Below are 17,097 nucleotides of genomic sequence, written 5' to 3'. Positions count from 1 at the left end.
TATTTCTTCTTGCTTAGGCTACATTTTCCAAAGCATATAAAATGTGAAATGAATAACAGTAGTTGACCTATCAACCCCATTTAGCATGGAACCCCAAGTTATTGCACAAACTAAACCCTCACCTATTTTTTGTAGGTGAAGGTGCATTGATGGCTTTAACTCTGTACTAATGTCACTAAAATCAAGGCATTGCAGTTGCATAAATTATTATTATTACTTCAAAGAATAAATTAATTAAAATTAAACAATGCAAAATAATGCTACACAATAGGGCTGGGCCATATATCGAGATTCAAGATATATTGAGTTTTCTATTTTGGCGATATTGAAAATTACAATATCGCCTATATCGATATAAATATTTTCATAGCTTATTTTGTATCAAAATACCTGTTTTAGGAGTTGCTGCTTTCACTACTTCTCAGAACAGCAGGAAGTTCATTTAGATGGATTGATTAGTGCTAACCCAGATCGACCACTAAACAAGCCACACTACAGAACTCACTCACGGGTGCTGTCTCTTAGAGGAGAAGTGGCACATATTGTTTGTTAATAAATGTGACTGTGTGCCATTTTGTATCAGCAAATTCAACCCAGAATGGTCTTTCTGGTAAAACTTTATTTGAATTAAAATCCTCATTTATATCGTATATCGCTATTTTGAGAAAAAAAATATTGAGATATGAGTTTTGGTCCATATCACATAGCCCTACAGCACAATACATCATTTGAGCATCATCAATGCAATGTACGTGTACGCAATAGTCACATCGCAAGATCCTGCAATGTTTTTGCACAAACACTGCACAAATTTGTCCAGTGAAAGTGGCTGTCGGGAGGCAGAACTGTGGACCAACCATCATCCCTGCTGGGAAAGCTTTGGTTAGAGTGATGCACTCAAAATTTTAATTACACAGGACAGATGCATATTCAAAACATAATTCAAGAACATGACTTCACAATTCAAAAACATGACTTTTAGTTTGACTGGTGTCTCTGAATTGCCTGTAGGAGTAAATATGAGTGTAAGTAGTTGTCTATGTGTTGCCCTGCGATGGACTGATGCCCTGTCCAGGGTGTACCCCTGCCTAACGCCTAATGAGATATGATAGGAGATAGGCACCAGCAGATCCCTGTGACCCTGAAAAATGGAGCAAGCGGGTCAGAAAATGGATGGATGGAAGAAACCAAGATAATTACTTCTGGCCACTATATCTGGCCACACGGTTAGATCCTTGGGGTTTTGTTAAAGTTTAAGACAAAACTCTGATTAATGAATGCAGGTTCATTATGATCAAGGGCTGCTGTTTAAAAGCTTTATTTTCTGCCAATATACATCCCATTAACCATTTTCGTCAGCAAGTATCAACAATTCAGACAGAGCGTTAAATCTCAAAGAACATAAAAAAATACACTGTATAATATACTTTACTGTATATATTTCAAGATTTAGGCACTTCTAAAAAAGTGTCACCGAAGATGAAAGCAACAATAGGTGAATATTCTCTCTTCAAGAACTTATCCATAACTTTCATTGCATTACATGAAAGCCCAGGTTCTCATAGAATTACATTTCCATCCGTGTCCAGTCAGAAGTGTTAACGGGCAAGGTTTAATAAATTCACTCCATATTCACAACTTCTGTGACATCAAAGTGCTCACCCAGGAGTCCTTCGAGGAGGAACAGATCAGACAGAGGCCAGCGTAGTTTTTTATGCATTCAAGTCATAAACCTGTCAGCTCTTGTTTGCTTGAGGCAATATCCAACTAGTGCCAAAGAGGCTTTGATTGTAAATGTATTTTTTTTTTAAATAACTTATAAGAAAAGCTGGTTCATGTAGAATATTACGATTACACAAAATCTTATGAGGTGGGAAACAGGCTAAGCTTAAGCAAGAATCTCGCATAACATCTTAGTTTTTATGCATTATTAATTTTAGGATATTATTGGTATTGTTTAATTGAAATATGCAAAATTGATTTAAAATAACTCATTGGCTAATTTTTTTTTGATTGGATACGCATGTGAATAAAAACAACCCAAAAAAAAAAAAAAAAAACACACAACAGGAGTGTAATAATAGAATCAGTGGCTGAACCATTTGGCTAAAAGCACCCTCTTACAGGCAGCATGTGCAGGGAATTATTTTGTGTTGTTTTATAATATTAGCCCAGCTGCCAGCTACAGATTCAACTATTTACCCAAATGGAATCATCTTTTGTTCAAGTAGCGGCCTGTCTGCCTGAGCCGAGAGTGCTCCCTCTCCTGTAATAGCGGCCCCGCCCAATCTCAGCCCCCACGCCTCCCTCTGAAGGAAATCCTTTGAATATTTGCAGCCTGTGGGTCTAGGGGGAGCAGTTGTGTTTACTATTATGCTATCTCTATGACCATATTACAGTTTCAGGTGGTGCCTTAGGATACCAATAAAACCTGCAGCCCAGTTGAAGGAAGATTGATCCTTGCAAGAAATCCACACAGACGGCAGTGGAAAAAAAAAAAAAGAGAATAAAAAGTAAGCAGGCTACATCTCATCACTTTCTACTGGGGTAAATAAGAATATTACATAGGCAATGGAATATTATTTTTCCAACTTAAACTCAATTATTAATGAATATATGTGCATTACTTGCATAGCAGCACCTACGTTGATAAATCTGTAAAGTCAATCTTCCTGCACCGTAAACAATGAAAATATTAACAAATAGGGGTTTTCATTTGTTTAGCAGAAGGCTTGTGTAGCTTTCATCTCTGGTAATTGCCGTGGTGAGGCTGATACTTTCACATTAGTGCGTAGAATCGTGTACGCATGCCGCTGAGCACTCATATTGATGGAGCTGACCTTCCAACCTCTCCCTGTGAAGCAGAAAAAAAAGGCAGCGCTACCCCATTCCAATAAAGCAAACAACCTGGTTGATATTAGGAGGGCATGACGGTTTCAAATTGTGTCTGCTTCAGCCTTTTGGCTTGAGGGGGGGTCCTAAAGCCTCTGCTGTCTAAACAGAGCAGGGAGTAGTAGAATATATGGAATGCAGATAATACACACAAAGGATTATGTACCTGCATGCACATCGAATCCGTGTGGTCACACATTTAATACCCACCGACCAAAATCTGCTTTGATGGAGTGCTGTGAAAGGCAGGAGATTAGCATGCTGCTTGTTCATACCATTGAACTATCACAGGACTTTTAGAACTTTGTTTACTAAAATGACTGCTATCAAGATTTGGCTTCAACGTTTGACCAGAGTTAATCCATAATGAGCCACGCTGACTTTTGTACTGATAACTTTGAAATGGGGAAATGGTTTGGTTTTTGTTGGAAAAGATAAATTTCATGTAAAACAGTTTCAATAGAAAGTAGCTAATAATGCAATTCTTCCGTTTTCTAAAAACATTACATAAAATTGCTCCATCCAATCCATTATCTTTCTGTTGTTTGCATCCATTGTTTCCCTCAGATGAGACAACCACTCTGTTTGTATAATTCAGGGCATGTCACAAACATCTTGGGTACATAGGACCTTGAAAGCATAACAATTATATTAGGGGAGGCTATTACATTTTGTTCTTCAATCATGGCATGGGAAGAAGCAATACATCAAGGTACCATAAGTGCTTTTAACCATGAGCCAACCAGTAACTGCAGTAACACATAGCACTCCCTCCTCTGCTGGACTGTGCTGAACATCTCAAACAAGAACGAAAAAGCCCTGCAGATCCTTATGGCTGTGTGATGTTCTAGCAGCAGTGGAAACACCCCATTTCACAAAAAACAAACTTGTCAATAGGCAAAGAACCGTGCCTCTGGAAACAAACTCTTTCCAGAAAAATGAATGTCAAAATAACTGCAATGTAGCCTCAAGAGTTGCAACCTCTAGGAAATCTCCAGTGGACTACTTAGAACAGGCTTTCCACTCAAAACATGCCACAGAAAACATCCTGTGAAACAAAAACCTGCAACCTACTGCAGGGTCAAAGTACAACAAGAGCTTAGGGGGAAAAGGTTCCCCCGAGAGTCCATTGTGTGAGTAAGAGAAATACCCCCTTACACACACACACCTGAGACATCTTAGGGCAACATGTCGATGAGTGAGAAGCAGGAATAAAAATGGGAAGAAATAAGGAGTATAACCAAAGGCACTCAACAAGACAGCTTGAGTGCATTGTTCCCAGCATGCCATGGTTAGTATCTATCAAATGTTTAAAACCAGGGAAAAGCTAATTGGCAGCAAAAGCTCACTGATGCAAAATGAAAAGTCAAAGCTATCTTCAGTTGTCTAATCTTAAATTGGTGAAAGGGTTCATCCTCGTCCAGACAAACAAGTGCCTTAGTACATAGTACAGCAGAGTTTGTTACCACCTGACAAAGCAAACTATGCACCTGTAAAAAAAAAAAGAAAAACTAAAAGACAAGCTCTGTCTCAGAAAACAGCTATGTACTATAAATGGTAAACAAACATGATTTTATAAAGTGCCTTTATTACCACCAAAGTAGTCCTAAAGCACTACAATATCAGCAGCTTCAGACACCAACTAGACAGAGCTGCCATTGGGAGTAATTTAGAGTTCAGTGTCTTGCCCAAGGACACATACACAGATATAGACCTGGCATCAAACCCCCAACCACTCGATTAGAAGACGACCTCTCTACCATTGGACCTAGATACCCTATATTAACATTTTAAATAGGGCTGCACGATTTTGGCCAAAAAAAAACAAACAAAAAAAAAACTAATTGCAAATTTTCTGTCAGATAGCGATTATTTTTTATTCCAAATTCCATGTTTTCCACATCAACTTTGAAAAATTCCATTTTTTTAAAGAAATATTAATGAATTTTTTCAGAAAATATTAGTTTTTAACTCCTGTGAGGACACAAAATAAATACTAATAAATAAAAAAACCCATAATTAAACAAAAATATATGTAAAAATAAAGTAAGATACAATTAAAAGGAAGATAGTTGTACTGTGAGGAAACAAAATAAATACTAATAAAAAAATAAAACTATAATTAAACAAAAATGTATGTCAAAAAAAATTTAATCTAAAATAATGAGTAAGATACAATTAAAAGGTAAACATAAGTTGTACTCACATGGATTATTCTGACTGCTGCTTTTTAATTATTCATGTCATATAAAGATGTATGAGAGCAGCATTAATGTCACCCAATTTCCCCTCAGGGATCAATGGTTTACTGAATCTGAGCAGGTTTATTGATTAGGTTTCTATCAACTAAATTTATATTAACCTAATTTAAATTATCCTGATGACATCATTCCAGACCATAAAGATTAAATAAAAATAAATGGACACAAGGATACATCAGTTATTTCACCACTAGGGGCCAGAATATTTTACAGTATCAAAAGTTATAATTAATCTATGATGTTTAAGACGCTACAATCCCAGGCCTCGATGGTCTCGTCCACATCAACAGAACAACTTTTCCCACAGATCTTCTGTAGCTCTGATTAGATGTTGTTCAAACATCTCTGAGCAGGTAAAACTGATTAAAGCTGATCGTGTTTTCACGGAGCACAGCAGCGCTACACAAGAAACAGATGAAGCTTTACAGACACGTTAATGTTAAGGGGCCACTGGTCGCATTTAGGAGTCAGTGATGATTTGCGTAGTTTTTTGCCAGTTTACAAGTTTTTTTTCGGGTGGTTTAGATGAGAGTAGGAAGGACATTTCCACATAAAAAAATTCCCTTTGCCTCACGGTGACGGCGTTTCATTTCCACATTCAACAGTAGATTCCGTTTTTATTGGTTGATTCTGTGATTCCATTGACGTGGATTCTAGAGGGCCCTAGTGTAGTTGTTGTTAGCGCACTCAGAGACTCGCTGCATACAAGCGTGTGTCCTGTAATCATCACTGATTGGCCAGCAGCCCAGGAAGGCGGTTCTCGGCAATTCTGATTGGCGAACATATATATTACTCAAATGATGGAGACGGAAGAAAAAACCTCAGCATCTGAGGTTCGGTTATCGCAGTACTGAAAACCTCAATATTGATGCGATTAAGGTTCATCTTTCAGTATTAATTTTAAACATAAAAGTTGGTTACAATATCGGAATAAAGCTGTCAGGGTAGTTGTATAAAAAAAAACCCAAAAAATTATAAATGAATAATGTGCTAATTTTACAGTTGGGATGGAAAAACCCTACATGAAGGTCAAGTCAAGATAACAATTGCTTCAGCACACTGCAATCTTTGGAGGAAAACGTCTTTTGTGTCATGTTAAGAGGACACGTTAACAGATGTAACAACCTTAGGTACAAAATGCACAGAACGTGAGACATTGCAATAACAAATGATGCAGTTCACGCATGATATCTTTGTTGCCCCAAGCCCAGCAGTGCATTCACATCATCCAATTATTTAGATGCCAATGGGAATACACATTATCCTAACAAATGTGACCATAACAACAAACTATGGCTCTAATGTTGCTTGGCTTGGCGTACATCAACATGCTTTAGCAAGCCCTCAACAAAAAACAGGTAATCCAGACATTGCCTTTCAAAAATTCTGTATTCAGTTTTACTTTTAATGTCATTAACTTGCACAATGTTATTTGATAGGTAAGTTTCTATTGATCTCAAAAGATCAGAGTAAAATAATGATTGTCAAGAAAAAACAAAATGTCTTCACTGCAGTGTCTTTTATCTTTTTTAAAAAAAAGTAAACACATTCTGATTCTATAGACTGACTACTTTATGATTAAAATCCAATGTAAAAGGGCATGTAATGAGTATTTATTTTTTAATGAATAAGTCACTGACATGTTTTGGTGAAATACAGGATGGCTCAAAATATCTGGTATTTAAGTAGGGGTGTAAATCACCAGCTTCATCACGATACGATGCGATGTTGATATGTTTGGATGACGATACGGTGTTTGCCAATATCACAAAGTTTGTCACGATACAATTTTTGATTTGATTCACAAGCCTGCAATCGATATGATATGATATGATATATATCAACTCCCAAAAAATAACTGAAATATGATTTGACCATTTTATTTCTAAGGTCTTTCAGGTATCAGGCATTAAATAAACAGTATAAACACCATTCTGTAACATTTAACAAAGTGTTAGACTTTGAATTGTGTGAGTAATAAAAAGTATCTTTATTTAAATTACTAAGAATTACTAAAATATGGCTTTAAAAACAGTTGATTTCACTGTAACAAACTGTAACCAGATGGGGAAAAAAAGTGTCACTGGCATGTTATTTTATTTGTTTTAACAATGACATGTTAATGATGCCACACTGTTATATAATTAAGTATAAATACGTATTTTAAGGGGCATATGATGAATTTGTGTAAAACAAAAATAATCACATGGTTTATTTGTTTTGATTTGGTTTTAAAACAGAATAACCAAAGAACGAAGGGTACACGGATAATAACGCTACATTAATGGTTTTGATAAATTTTTTTTATCAAAACCACCTATTACTGAAAGTATCAGATCTCAGTTTGCATGTCTGTGCACTCACGTGCATGCAAAACAACCTTCTTCAACCCAATTCTTATCGTCATAAAATCAGTATCACTACTATAGGACTCATTTTTACCTCTTTCCTTGCGTGGCTTTTTCTCCTTGACTCCTCGCTTTGCCGAGCAACAATGTAAACAACGCAGTTTCCGTGCCACTCTCGGGTTACTTCCACGTCTTCTTCTTTGGTGTTTTATAGCGGTTGGCTCCACATTCAGGAAGCGGCAGCGGGGCATTACTGGTCGGCGGCTGCATAGTACCGTGTACAAATTGAGGTGGCAGCAGGGGTTTGCTGTTGCGTGGCATTTGCGACGTTATGTCACCATCCCCGCGCAGGAAATGGTGGCACGGATAAACAGACGTGCTATCTGAATTTCAAAATAAAAGCGTATCTTAAAGATGGAAATATTTATCAATGTTTTCATTGTGCGTCAATGTAATTGAATCGTTAATTAATTAATCGATGCATCAATGTGGATCGATTTATTGTTACGCCACTATATTTAAATGGGCATTAAATTGCAGCAGTGTAATGTTTCAAAATTCTTACCAGGAACACAAGGCTATTTGACCCCTTACAAGGCCCCATTTGAAAATTAAGAATAGCAGCCAATTATCAAGACAAGAATATTTTCACCTTTCCTGCAAGATCAGGCAGGGGAAGAGATGAATACTTAACAGCAAGTAGAGCATTTTATTATGAAAAAACAAAAAAAAAGCCTAGCTCATTTACAAGCCCTGCATCAGTGAAAGCGTTGCGTCTGGTGTAATTACCCTGCGGAAAGGTACCACTTGACTTCTTTGAGCAAAATCTGAAGGTATAAGTGAGAAAACAGAGCAGTGAATGTTTGTGCAATTAACTAAAACAAGACCACTATTGAATATCACATGCATATTCTGCTGTGAGTAATAGATTTCCTCCGATTGCGGCTGATTTCTGTCAAATTGTGGACTGCTCACTTCACTCAGGCACAATCTAAAACTTTGAAAGTAGCTGCAGTTAAACCTCTCTAAAATCTTCCTTTCATGGCCAAGATGAGGTTAAGGATAAACTTTATTGATCCCCCAATTGGGGGAAATTTGGATGTTGTAGCAGCTCCAAAAAAACAGGAAAAAAGGAAATATAAATAGCATCAATAACAATAATACCAAGCATAAACACTATGTACAGGAAATATAAACAGCATCAATAGCAATAATACTCGGCATAAACACTATGTACACTTTCACTTGTGGAAAGACAGATCAGGTCAGATTAAAAAAGATAATTGAGAAGGTGGTCTTCAACCAACACTCAACGGAATATTTGATAAATATCAGTCAGATTATTACTCTCAGCACAGCACAGAAACAGTTCTTATCAAAGTCCCAAATGATATAAGGTTAAACACTGGCTCAGCAAAAGTGTATGTTCTCTTCTATTGTATCTGAGTGCCACATTTCACACTGTTGAACTGATTGTAAACTTGAGCTGGACTAAATGGAAAAGTCTTGTAATGACTTTACTTGGAAAAGAAGAGTTACTTTGTTTGCATCAGAAGCTTTTAATCTAACGGATTCCTCAGGGCTCCGTTATTGGACCCGTATTGTTCAGCCTCTACAAGCTTTCGTTGGTTCTGATTTTCCAAAGCTCTAAGGTTGAATATCCGGGCTATGCAGATGACACAACTACATCTTGCATGAAACCCAGATGACTATGGTCTGTTAGAGGTATTGTGTCACTGCTTATAAAAAGTATACTACTGGATCAGTGCAAGGTCCCCTTTACTAAATCATGACATAATGGAGGTGATTTTTTTTAAAGTAGGGAAAAGAAGACTGCTGTATTCAGGGGTCTTGATTCCTGAAAGCTCAAGGCCATGTTCAAAACCTTGTTGCGCTGCATCAAAACAGCCTTCTACCATCTTGAAAACATTTCCAGAGCAAAAGGTTTCATGATTCAGGAAGATCAGGAGACACTGGTCCTTGCTTTTATCTCCAGCAGAATAGACTATTGCAATTGTCTTCTGACAGCAACCCCTCAAAACAGCGTCAAACAGCTGGAACTGGTTGAGAACACTGCAGTTCAAGTCTAAACCAGAACAAGAAGCTCAGATCACATTACTAGTTTTAAGGTCTTTAAACTTGCTCCCAGTCAGCTTCAGAATAGACTTTAAGGTTTTGCATCAATGAGATCAAGTCTAAATCAAGCAGGTCTATCAGATTTAAGGGCACAGGTCAGGTATTAAGTTGTTTTTCTCTAAATAATTCCCAGCAGAATCAAAGACAGTCCAAGTGACAACATTTTAAATCCAGGTTAAAAACTCTCATTTGCTTCACTGATTATGACTGAGGGTTAGACTATGTAGCTCACTTGTTGGTTTGGACTGACGTCAGGAGAGTGATGTTTGCACTTACAGTATCTAGCCATCAAGCAATTACATTCAAGCCAAAGTCAATACATGTTGCCTGTCTGATTTTTAATTTCTAACACATAAACTGTGAGGACAAAAGGTACAATTGTAACCCAATGAAGCCCATCTGCAAACAGTCACAATGAAGACAATGTTTTACATTTGCTTCACCTGTCAGTGAACTTAGTATATTTCAAACATTGCTTGCATATATCAAGAATAGGAGTTTACAGACACCAAATCAAAACATAAAGTTGACTGGCAGTAGTTGTTTTGTTTGTCTGTTTCCACTTGCTCTAAAGTTCCAGTGAAATCTCAAGTGCATTGTTATATTGATGAACAAGAAAGACAGTTTGAATATTTAAGTCTTTATTTTGTTTGCTGCTAGGACACTAAAGAATAATGGACTTTTAATTCCTCAAAGAGATATATGTTATCCTTCCTGTTACAGAGATTCCCCTTGAATGAAAATCCCTGTCTCCAGCAAGATCAACCGTTGCAGCATATAATCAAGGATAGCTTCAGGCGCAGCAAGCTGCTGCAGCTATTCTATGAAGGAGGGATGGCGGCCATCACCCCTACACAAAGAAACAGCTTTTTAAAAGGCAAGAATGTGAATGTAGGGGTCAAATGCAGTGACAAAACTGCTCTGTTGAGTCCCAAGGGCAGTACGCAACTCAGAACATCACAATGTTCATGAATGAAAAATTGCTCTACAGAGTAAGAATGGAAAGAGTGACTTCTCATTATTGCAACAGAGAGGGATTCAGAACAGAGCAGAATGAACAAAATTTATGTCAGTGGATGGAATGACTGGAGGCTTGAAAAACAATGTTTCAACTCTTGCACAAAATCAGTGTCAACCTGTGGAGTCCCCTGAACACCACAAAGGGTCTGAATAAAGGAGGTCTACAATGGCAATGTCCTTGTTACTCAGTAACTACCATGAATAGGCAGAAATGAAGGACTGTATATGAGTGCAGGTGTTTACAGATGTTCACCACATGCAGCAGTGTTTCTGCTTCTTTTCGGTTCATTGAAAATATTTTAAGGAGAAAAAATGAGTTAATTCCACATACTTTATTCTGAGGCTGAGTCATTACCATGATAGTTAATAAAAGGCAGTGAAAGGAGTCATTAAAACAGAGCAATGATTCTAATGGTGAATTTGAACAAAGATCCAGGCACTGACGGGGATAGGTGTGGCCGCAGCCTTTTCATATGGAGGAGAGATGCTTCTCCCCCAGTCAGGTTGCACATGTGAAGCAGCACAAACTGGCAGAAGCTACTCTGGGCCCTCTCTGAGGGGCGTGTGCTGTTCCATATTAATGACAAAGAAAGGAGCGGGAGCAAGAAGTCACTATCATACACTCATTTGTTTAAAAAGAGCTAACCTCACAATACAGTCGGCGGGAGTCCACAGGAATCCAGTGAAAGCCGGGGAATGCGTCAATGACAAAAGGCAGAAACAACCTCACTTTTTGTCCCTGAAACAAGGGCTGCCCAATTTCAGACTGCTGTTCGTCTTTCACTAAAACCAAGGATAGCGTCATACATTTCAATGGGGGTATTCCTGCATAAAGAAAAAAGCAACACTGCATGGCAGAGCCATCTCTCTCATGTTGTTAAGTCTTTCTTTAGAGCTGTAACAAAAGCACTGTGCTCCCTCCTCTCAGATAACAACCATTACTTTGCATAGTGAAGCCATAAACCTGTGCAACAATAGTGAAGTGCCAAACTGGTGCGCAACAAGGAAATTGAAAAAGCACAACCACAAGCCTGCACTTTCCATTTCTTTGGTAAATCAAAGATAATTTCCCTTCCAGTTACAAAATAGTTTTGAGAAAAAGCACCGAAGAAACCTGGATTAAAAAAATGCTAATATAACTCAGGGTAGATCTTGTGGTACACAAACAATAATTATGAATGACTTGAAAATGTTTTCCTGAAAACATAAACTGCATGATTTTTAGACAGAAAAAAAGTATTCCTCTATTGCTTGCGAGTTATTACTTTTGCCACGCAGGTTCTTTGATTTTCCCAAACCAAAGCCCCTTTTAAATCTTTTGTTGTGGTAATCCAGCAGAGAGCAAATAGCTGCCTTTGGCATGTAGGACAGACAGCATGTTTGTGTGATTACTCATGTTCCTCCAACTCTGTCTGACTACATCTAACCTTAAAAGACTGTACTGTATTTGTTTGTGAAATATTACGCAGTTAAAAAATTTATCAGCGAAAGTGTCCTTGGTGTGTCTAAACATCTCACAACCAAAGACCAAATCTAGAACCCTTATATTAGGCCTAACGTGACTGATGGGAACAAACTGCTCTCTCAACAACTGTACACACAAAAAGCAATCATAAAGGCAGAACGGCCCACCTCACCCCCTCGCAACCGCCCTTCACGGCCCAAAAAACCAACACTCTTCCACCTGTTCTGTGTTCTGCTGGGGGTGGAGGGAAAACAACAGTCTGTGGTAGTGTGTGTGGGTGGGTGTACACCGCTGCAGCTTTGCCATGTCACCGGAGCACAACAGACAAAACAGACAAAAGACTAAGAGAAACCACTAATGCACTTCTACATTTAACAAAATTACAGTTTCAGTGCAAGACAGCAGGTTACTCTGCTTTTTGTTAGCAGGCCTGAGGCTCCACACACCAGATGGTAAATATGCCCATGTTAAAGGCATCCATTCTCTTGGGATAGGCCTTCTCTGCTCTCCCAGAAGTAGGGCAGGTTAATGATTGACTCCCATCAAACTCCCTCAGTTTGTCACTTGCTGTAAAAAAGACTCTAATCATTCTTCTATGCAACATAAGCCATGTAATGTCTACAATTGATTTAATCATGCCCAATTGTTTTATTTATTCTTCCATTACCAAAAGACTTAATAACGAGTAAATTCAATATAAAGTGCTACCATCAGGGGAGTGGCTAGAAATGTTGAACCCCCAATAAGAAGTGACACTGTGATTCCCACGCTAACGATGCTTTAATACAGAATAGAACTTCACCTGCCTGAATGGCCACTCTCTTGTTTATAGGCCCCATCAAAGTGTCCCACATTTCTCCCCTATCGGCCCTCTTCTCAGTCATGCACTCAATTTCTCTTCCAAAGAAAATCAAAAATGATAGAAGCACACCTGGCATACAAAGGAGCACACTCATTTCTCTTCAGCAAACATCTGCGCATTTGTTAGGTTTCACCTGCTTTGTGCTTTCTGGGTGAATAATTGCATTTTGTCTCACTCCAAAACTCAATACTATGTGTTCTCTTTATTCTGCAGACACAAGTGTGTGAACTGTGTGATACTAGAAAAGATACCACTTCACACTTTCCCTCCACAAGCTCAACTCAGAAAGAGTCCACTTTAAGCCTTTTCAGGTACTTTACAAGCTGCCAAATTTTTGGTTAAGGATGACAAAAAGTGTAATAACTTGTAGAGTTATCACATTTGGGTGCATATTATATTTCTATTACACTAAATGAGCTCTAGCAGGGATTGAGAAAAGATTTCCTCATTTTGTTATTTCACTAAGTCATTAGTGAGATTAATAATGTTCCACAGCCCACATGTTTAAACCCTGCAGCATCTTTTAGCCCTAATAGTTTAACTGTTCAATAAAAACTCTCTTGATAAGCTTTAAAAAAAAAAAACCCCAACCATCTGTACACAACTCAACTGAAGAGGAAGAATAAAAGTGATCACAAAACTAGTTTCTTTTCAAAGCCTGCAATTGAGCTGCCACACTTCTGATGAATGCATGTGAATTTCAGATGAAGGTTTACAATACTTTGCGAGTCACAAAGAAACGTCTCCTCCAAGGAGAGAGAACCCCAAACTGTCTTCAGACATCAATGGTAAAAGTGTGTATAAACAAGATGAGACAAGCAAACAGATGAATGGTTCTACAAAAGTCTTCTGCGGAGCGCAACCATGCAATTAAGGGCCATCTTATCCCCTCTTTTTTTTCCTCTTGGGTATTGCCATCACAAGAATCTACAGGACGAGTCTCGACACAGCCTAGTTAAAGAAGAAAGAAGGGGGGGAGTGAATCTATCTCAGGTGAAATTGTGCGACCCCTGGAAGAGATTAGTCCATTAGCAAAAGGGAGAGCCCCACTTGCCTGACAAGTAATACCAGCTGTGACGCCGAGCATTGCCTGTCTGTTGAGGGGGTAACGGGCATTGGTGGTGGGGGAGGGGCAGAGACTGGGCAAAAAAAAGAAGTGATGCATCTTTTCAGTCTATTGGTACCTAAATAAGATGCTCTGTAGTTGAGGCCGTAGCTTCCAGGAAAAACAATTTCCAGCAGCAGCGTGTCCCAATTTCACAGAGACAGGGCCTGGTAATTAAGTTCTTATTGCAAATCGGAAATCTAATACACCTGAAATTCTGCTCACGCCAAAAATGTGTTAGCAATCCTCAAGAGGTTTTTGTTAAATTTTGCACTCTTTCCTGCCTTCTTACCATCTGCTGTGTAAGCAAACACACATGTTTGGACCATCAGTCAAGGCAACATGTCAGCTAAACACACAGCAGTGTGGACCATAAAGTCTAACCTCATTACAAACTCAGAGCACTCTCCTCGAGTCTCAAGCACACGACACTGCAGCAGCACAGTGGCGCAAAAACACCTTAAAAGGGGCCACTCGTTTCCCCTCAAACACACCACCTGAGCTTGACTGATAGGTGCAGCGTGGTGTTAATTTACAAGAACAGGCGCCACTGTAGTGCGATGGGGTGAAAGAGAGCACATGAGAGGGGGATGAGGAAGATCGACCTTTCTGGCCCTTTTCCAATCCAAGGAAGTGCTTTAAGCTTTTGGCTTTGCTTCCTACCAACATGATTGATGTGAGCACATGGTGCTGCTACCTGTTGGACTAAATGAGCAAACAATGTGGAAATCAATGAAATGATATACTTTCTACTTTATTGATCCCCAAGGGAGAAATTCAGGTGTCATAGCATCATAGATCTAAATAATATAGTGGGAGTAACAGCTGCTTATCAAAGGGTGTCCTCTACCATTGGACTATTCTCTCTCAAACTTACAGCTTCTAGACCAGAATGGGCAACTTTTAGGTTTGTCTGATCCAAGAGCCACATTATCAATATTCATGTCAGCATTTGGAAAGACAACCGATTTCAACATTTATACATGAACAAAAAGGTCATTTGAATTTCTGGAGCCATTTTATGTGTTTTTAGTAAATATTTTGGTTGTTTTGTGTATTTTTGCTGTCATTTTGAATACATTACATTGATTTTATGTGGTCATTTTTGTGTTTTTCTTTCATTTTGTGTATTTTCAGTTGTGATTTTGTGTATCTTTGGATTCATTTTGTGTAATTGTATATTTACAATTTACACATTTTATGTGTTTTTGGAGATCTTATTGTCATTTTGTGCATTTACTTTGGAGGATGCACAAAATTAGACCGAAAGCCGCAATTTTTGTCTCATTTTGTGTATCTATTTATTGTCCTTTAATTTTTTTATGTGTTTTTAGAGTAATTTTGTGTATTTTACTGTCATTTTGTGCATTTACTTTGGGGGCCGCACAAAATTAGACCGAGGGCCACATGTGTTGCCCATACTGTTCTAGACCAATGAACAATATGCCACACATCCTCATCGTCCTGTCTATGCTATTCTATTTTGTATTTGTATCCTTTGTAATACATTGTGTAAATCCTCCAGTTTGTCATTTATTACTATTTTCTTAGCATGCTGCTGGCCCTGTGGTGCACATTTCCTTTTGAATACCACATGTTATCCCCTGAACCATGATCTAATCCCTCCTACATGTAATTTATATGTTTACCTCAACTAAAAACATACAAAGTCCACATTTAGTTGAACAATCCATTACAGTCAACAATGCAACCTGTAATTGATGCATGCAGGCAGTCAGAATAAAGTGTGAACCCCCCCATCACCACCTCCCCCACCCTGCACACAGGCAACCCATAATCATCATAAATCATATGACATGAAGGTAGCATCAACCAGTTCAACCTTCCTGCATTAGTAAGGGGTGGAAACACACGCGCGCGCACATACACACACACACACACGTTATTCTAATGATGGTGAAGTGACATCATGGGCATGAACACAGGAGATGATGAGGTGATGACTAGCCCACTCAGCCAAAGTGCGACACGAGCGGGGATGAACAATGAATCATAGGGACTTTATTGAGATGGGTGCAGTTATTAACACTTTTAACTCAGAATAACCACGTATTCGGCCATTCATTGCTTTAAAACACAACAAATATAGCACTTTTAGAGAGCAAATGGGCACTTTAATAACTCTCACACTGACCACAGCTGTCGAACGACACCTCATAAATGGCTGGTTTTTACGGTCAAAAAGTAACTAGTTCCGGTCATTGGCCATGGTGGAAGTTTCGGCGGCACCTGTAGGTGACAGCCGGGGACTTTCCCGTCACACCTGCCCCGCTCATGACGACAAAAAGGCGCTGCTTACCTTGGCAGATGAGCCCGGTGAAAGTGAGGGCAGCAGGCAGGCAGCAGGCGGACAACCAACGCATCCTCGCGACTCTCAGAGATCCTCAGTCGGTGTCAGAGGTAAGTTTGGAGAGTAAAAAGCCCGCGCGGTGGAGGTAGCTCAGCTTTTTCTTCTTTCCTAATGAAGCAGGAGTACATAAACCTGTAGTGCTGAGGATAAAGACGCAGTTCACTTCACTTCTGGCTGCTCTCCCGACGTGGCATGTGCTCGCGCTCACATCAGCTCTGCTCGCGCAGGTAACTGCCAGTGGGCTCGTGGACGTGCGCGAGGGAGGGGGGAGAGGCTTTGTCAGCAGCTCCGCCCCCTTTACCCCCCCATCATCCACTTCCCCTCCATCATCCCCCTCCTCCTCCTCCGCCCGCATATCCCGCTCCACCTCCTTCCTCAGGACCCCCCTCATGTTACCTCCGCCTCTTCCCCTCAACCCCTCCTTCAGAAACCCTCATCCACCCTCTACTCTGCACACACACTAAAGCCTACATCCACATGAAGACGTGAAAACCCTACCCCAGAGATACATCATACATGCACCTGTTGTGGAAATGGTAATTAATCTACCTATAATATTGTATCTTTGCCAACTTATTTCCTACTTCTTGATTATGAGTATAACTTCCTGTGCAAGGGCTAAATTAAATTAAGGGTG

The 17,097-nt window shown here is 39.2% G+C and overlaps 1 protein-coding gene across 2 annotated transcripts in view; it reads right to left on the bottom strand.

Annotated features, from left to right (window-relative positions):
• LOC114474846 (CD166 antigen homolog) overlaps positions 1 to 16,716 on the bottom strand; it is a 49,313-nt gene extending 32,597 nt beyond the window's left edge. For both annotated transcript variants that reach the window (XM_028465407.1, XM_028465408.1), the window contains exon 1: positions 16,410 to 16,716. In XM_028465407.1, the coding sequence (XP_028321208.1) occupies positions 16,410 to 16,473 (64 nt within the window). In that variant the 5' untranslated portion in view covers positions 16,474 to 16,716. The remainder of the gene's footprint in view (positions 1 to 16,409) is intronic.
• Between the last annotated feature and the right edge of the window lie 381 nt (positions 16,717 to 17,097).

Source organism: Gouania willdenowi, chromosome 13 (genome assembly GCF_900634775.1).
Source record: "Gouania willdenowi chromosome 13, fGouWil2.1, whole genome shotgun sequence".
In the NCBI taxonomy this organism is placed as follows: domain Eukaryota; kingdom Metazoa; phylum Chordata; class Actinopteri; order Blenniiformes; family Gobiesocidae; genus Gouania; species Gouania willdenowi.
This window is presented reverse-complemented; position numbering and strand designations above follow the sequence as displayed.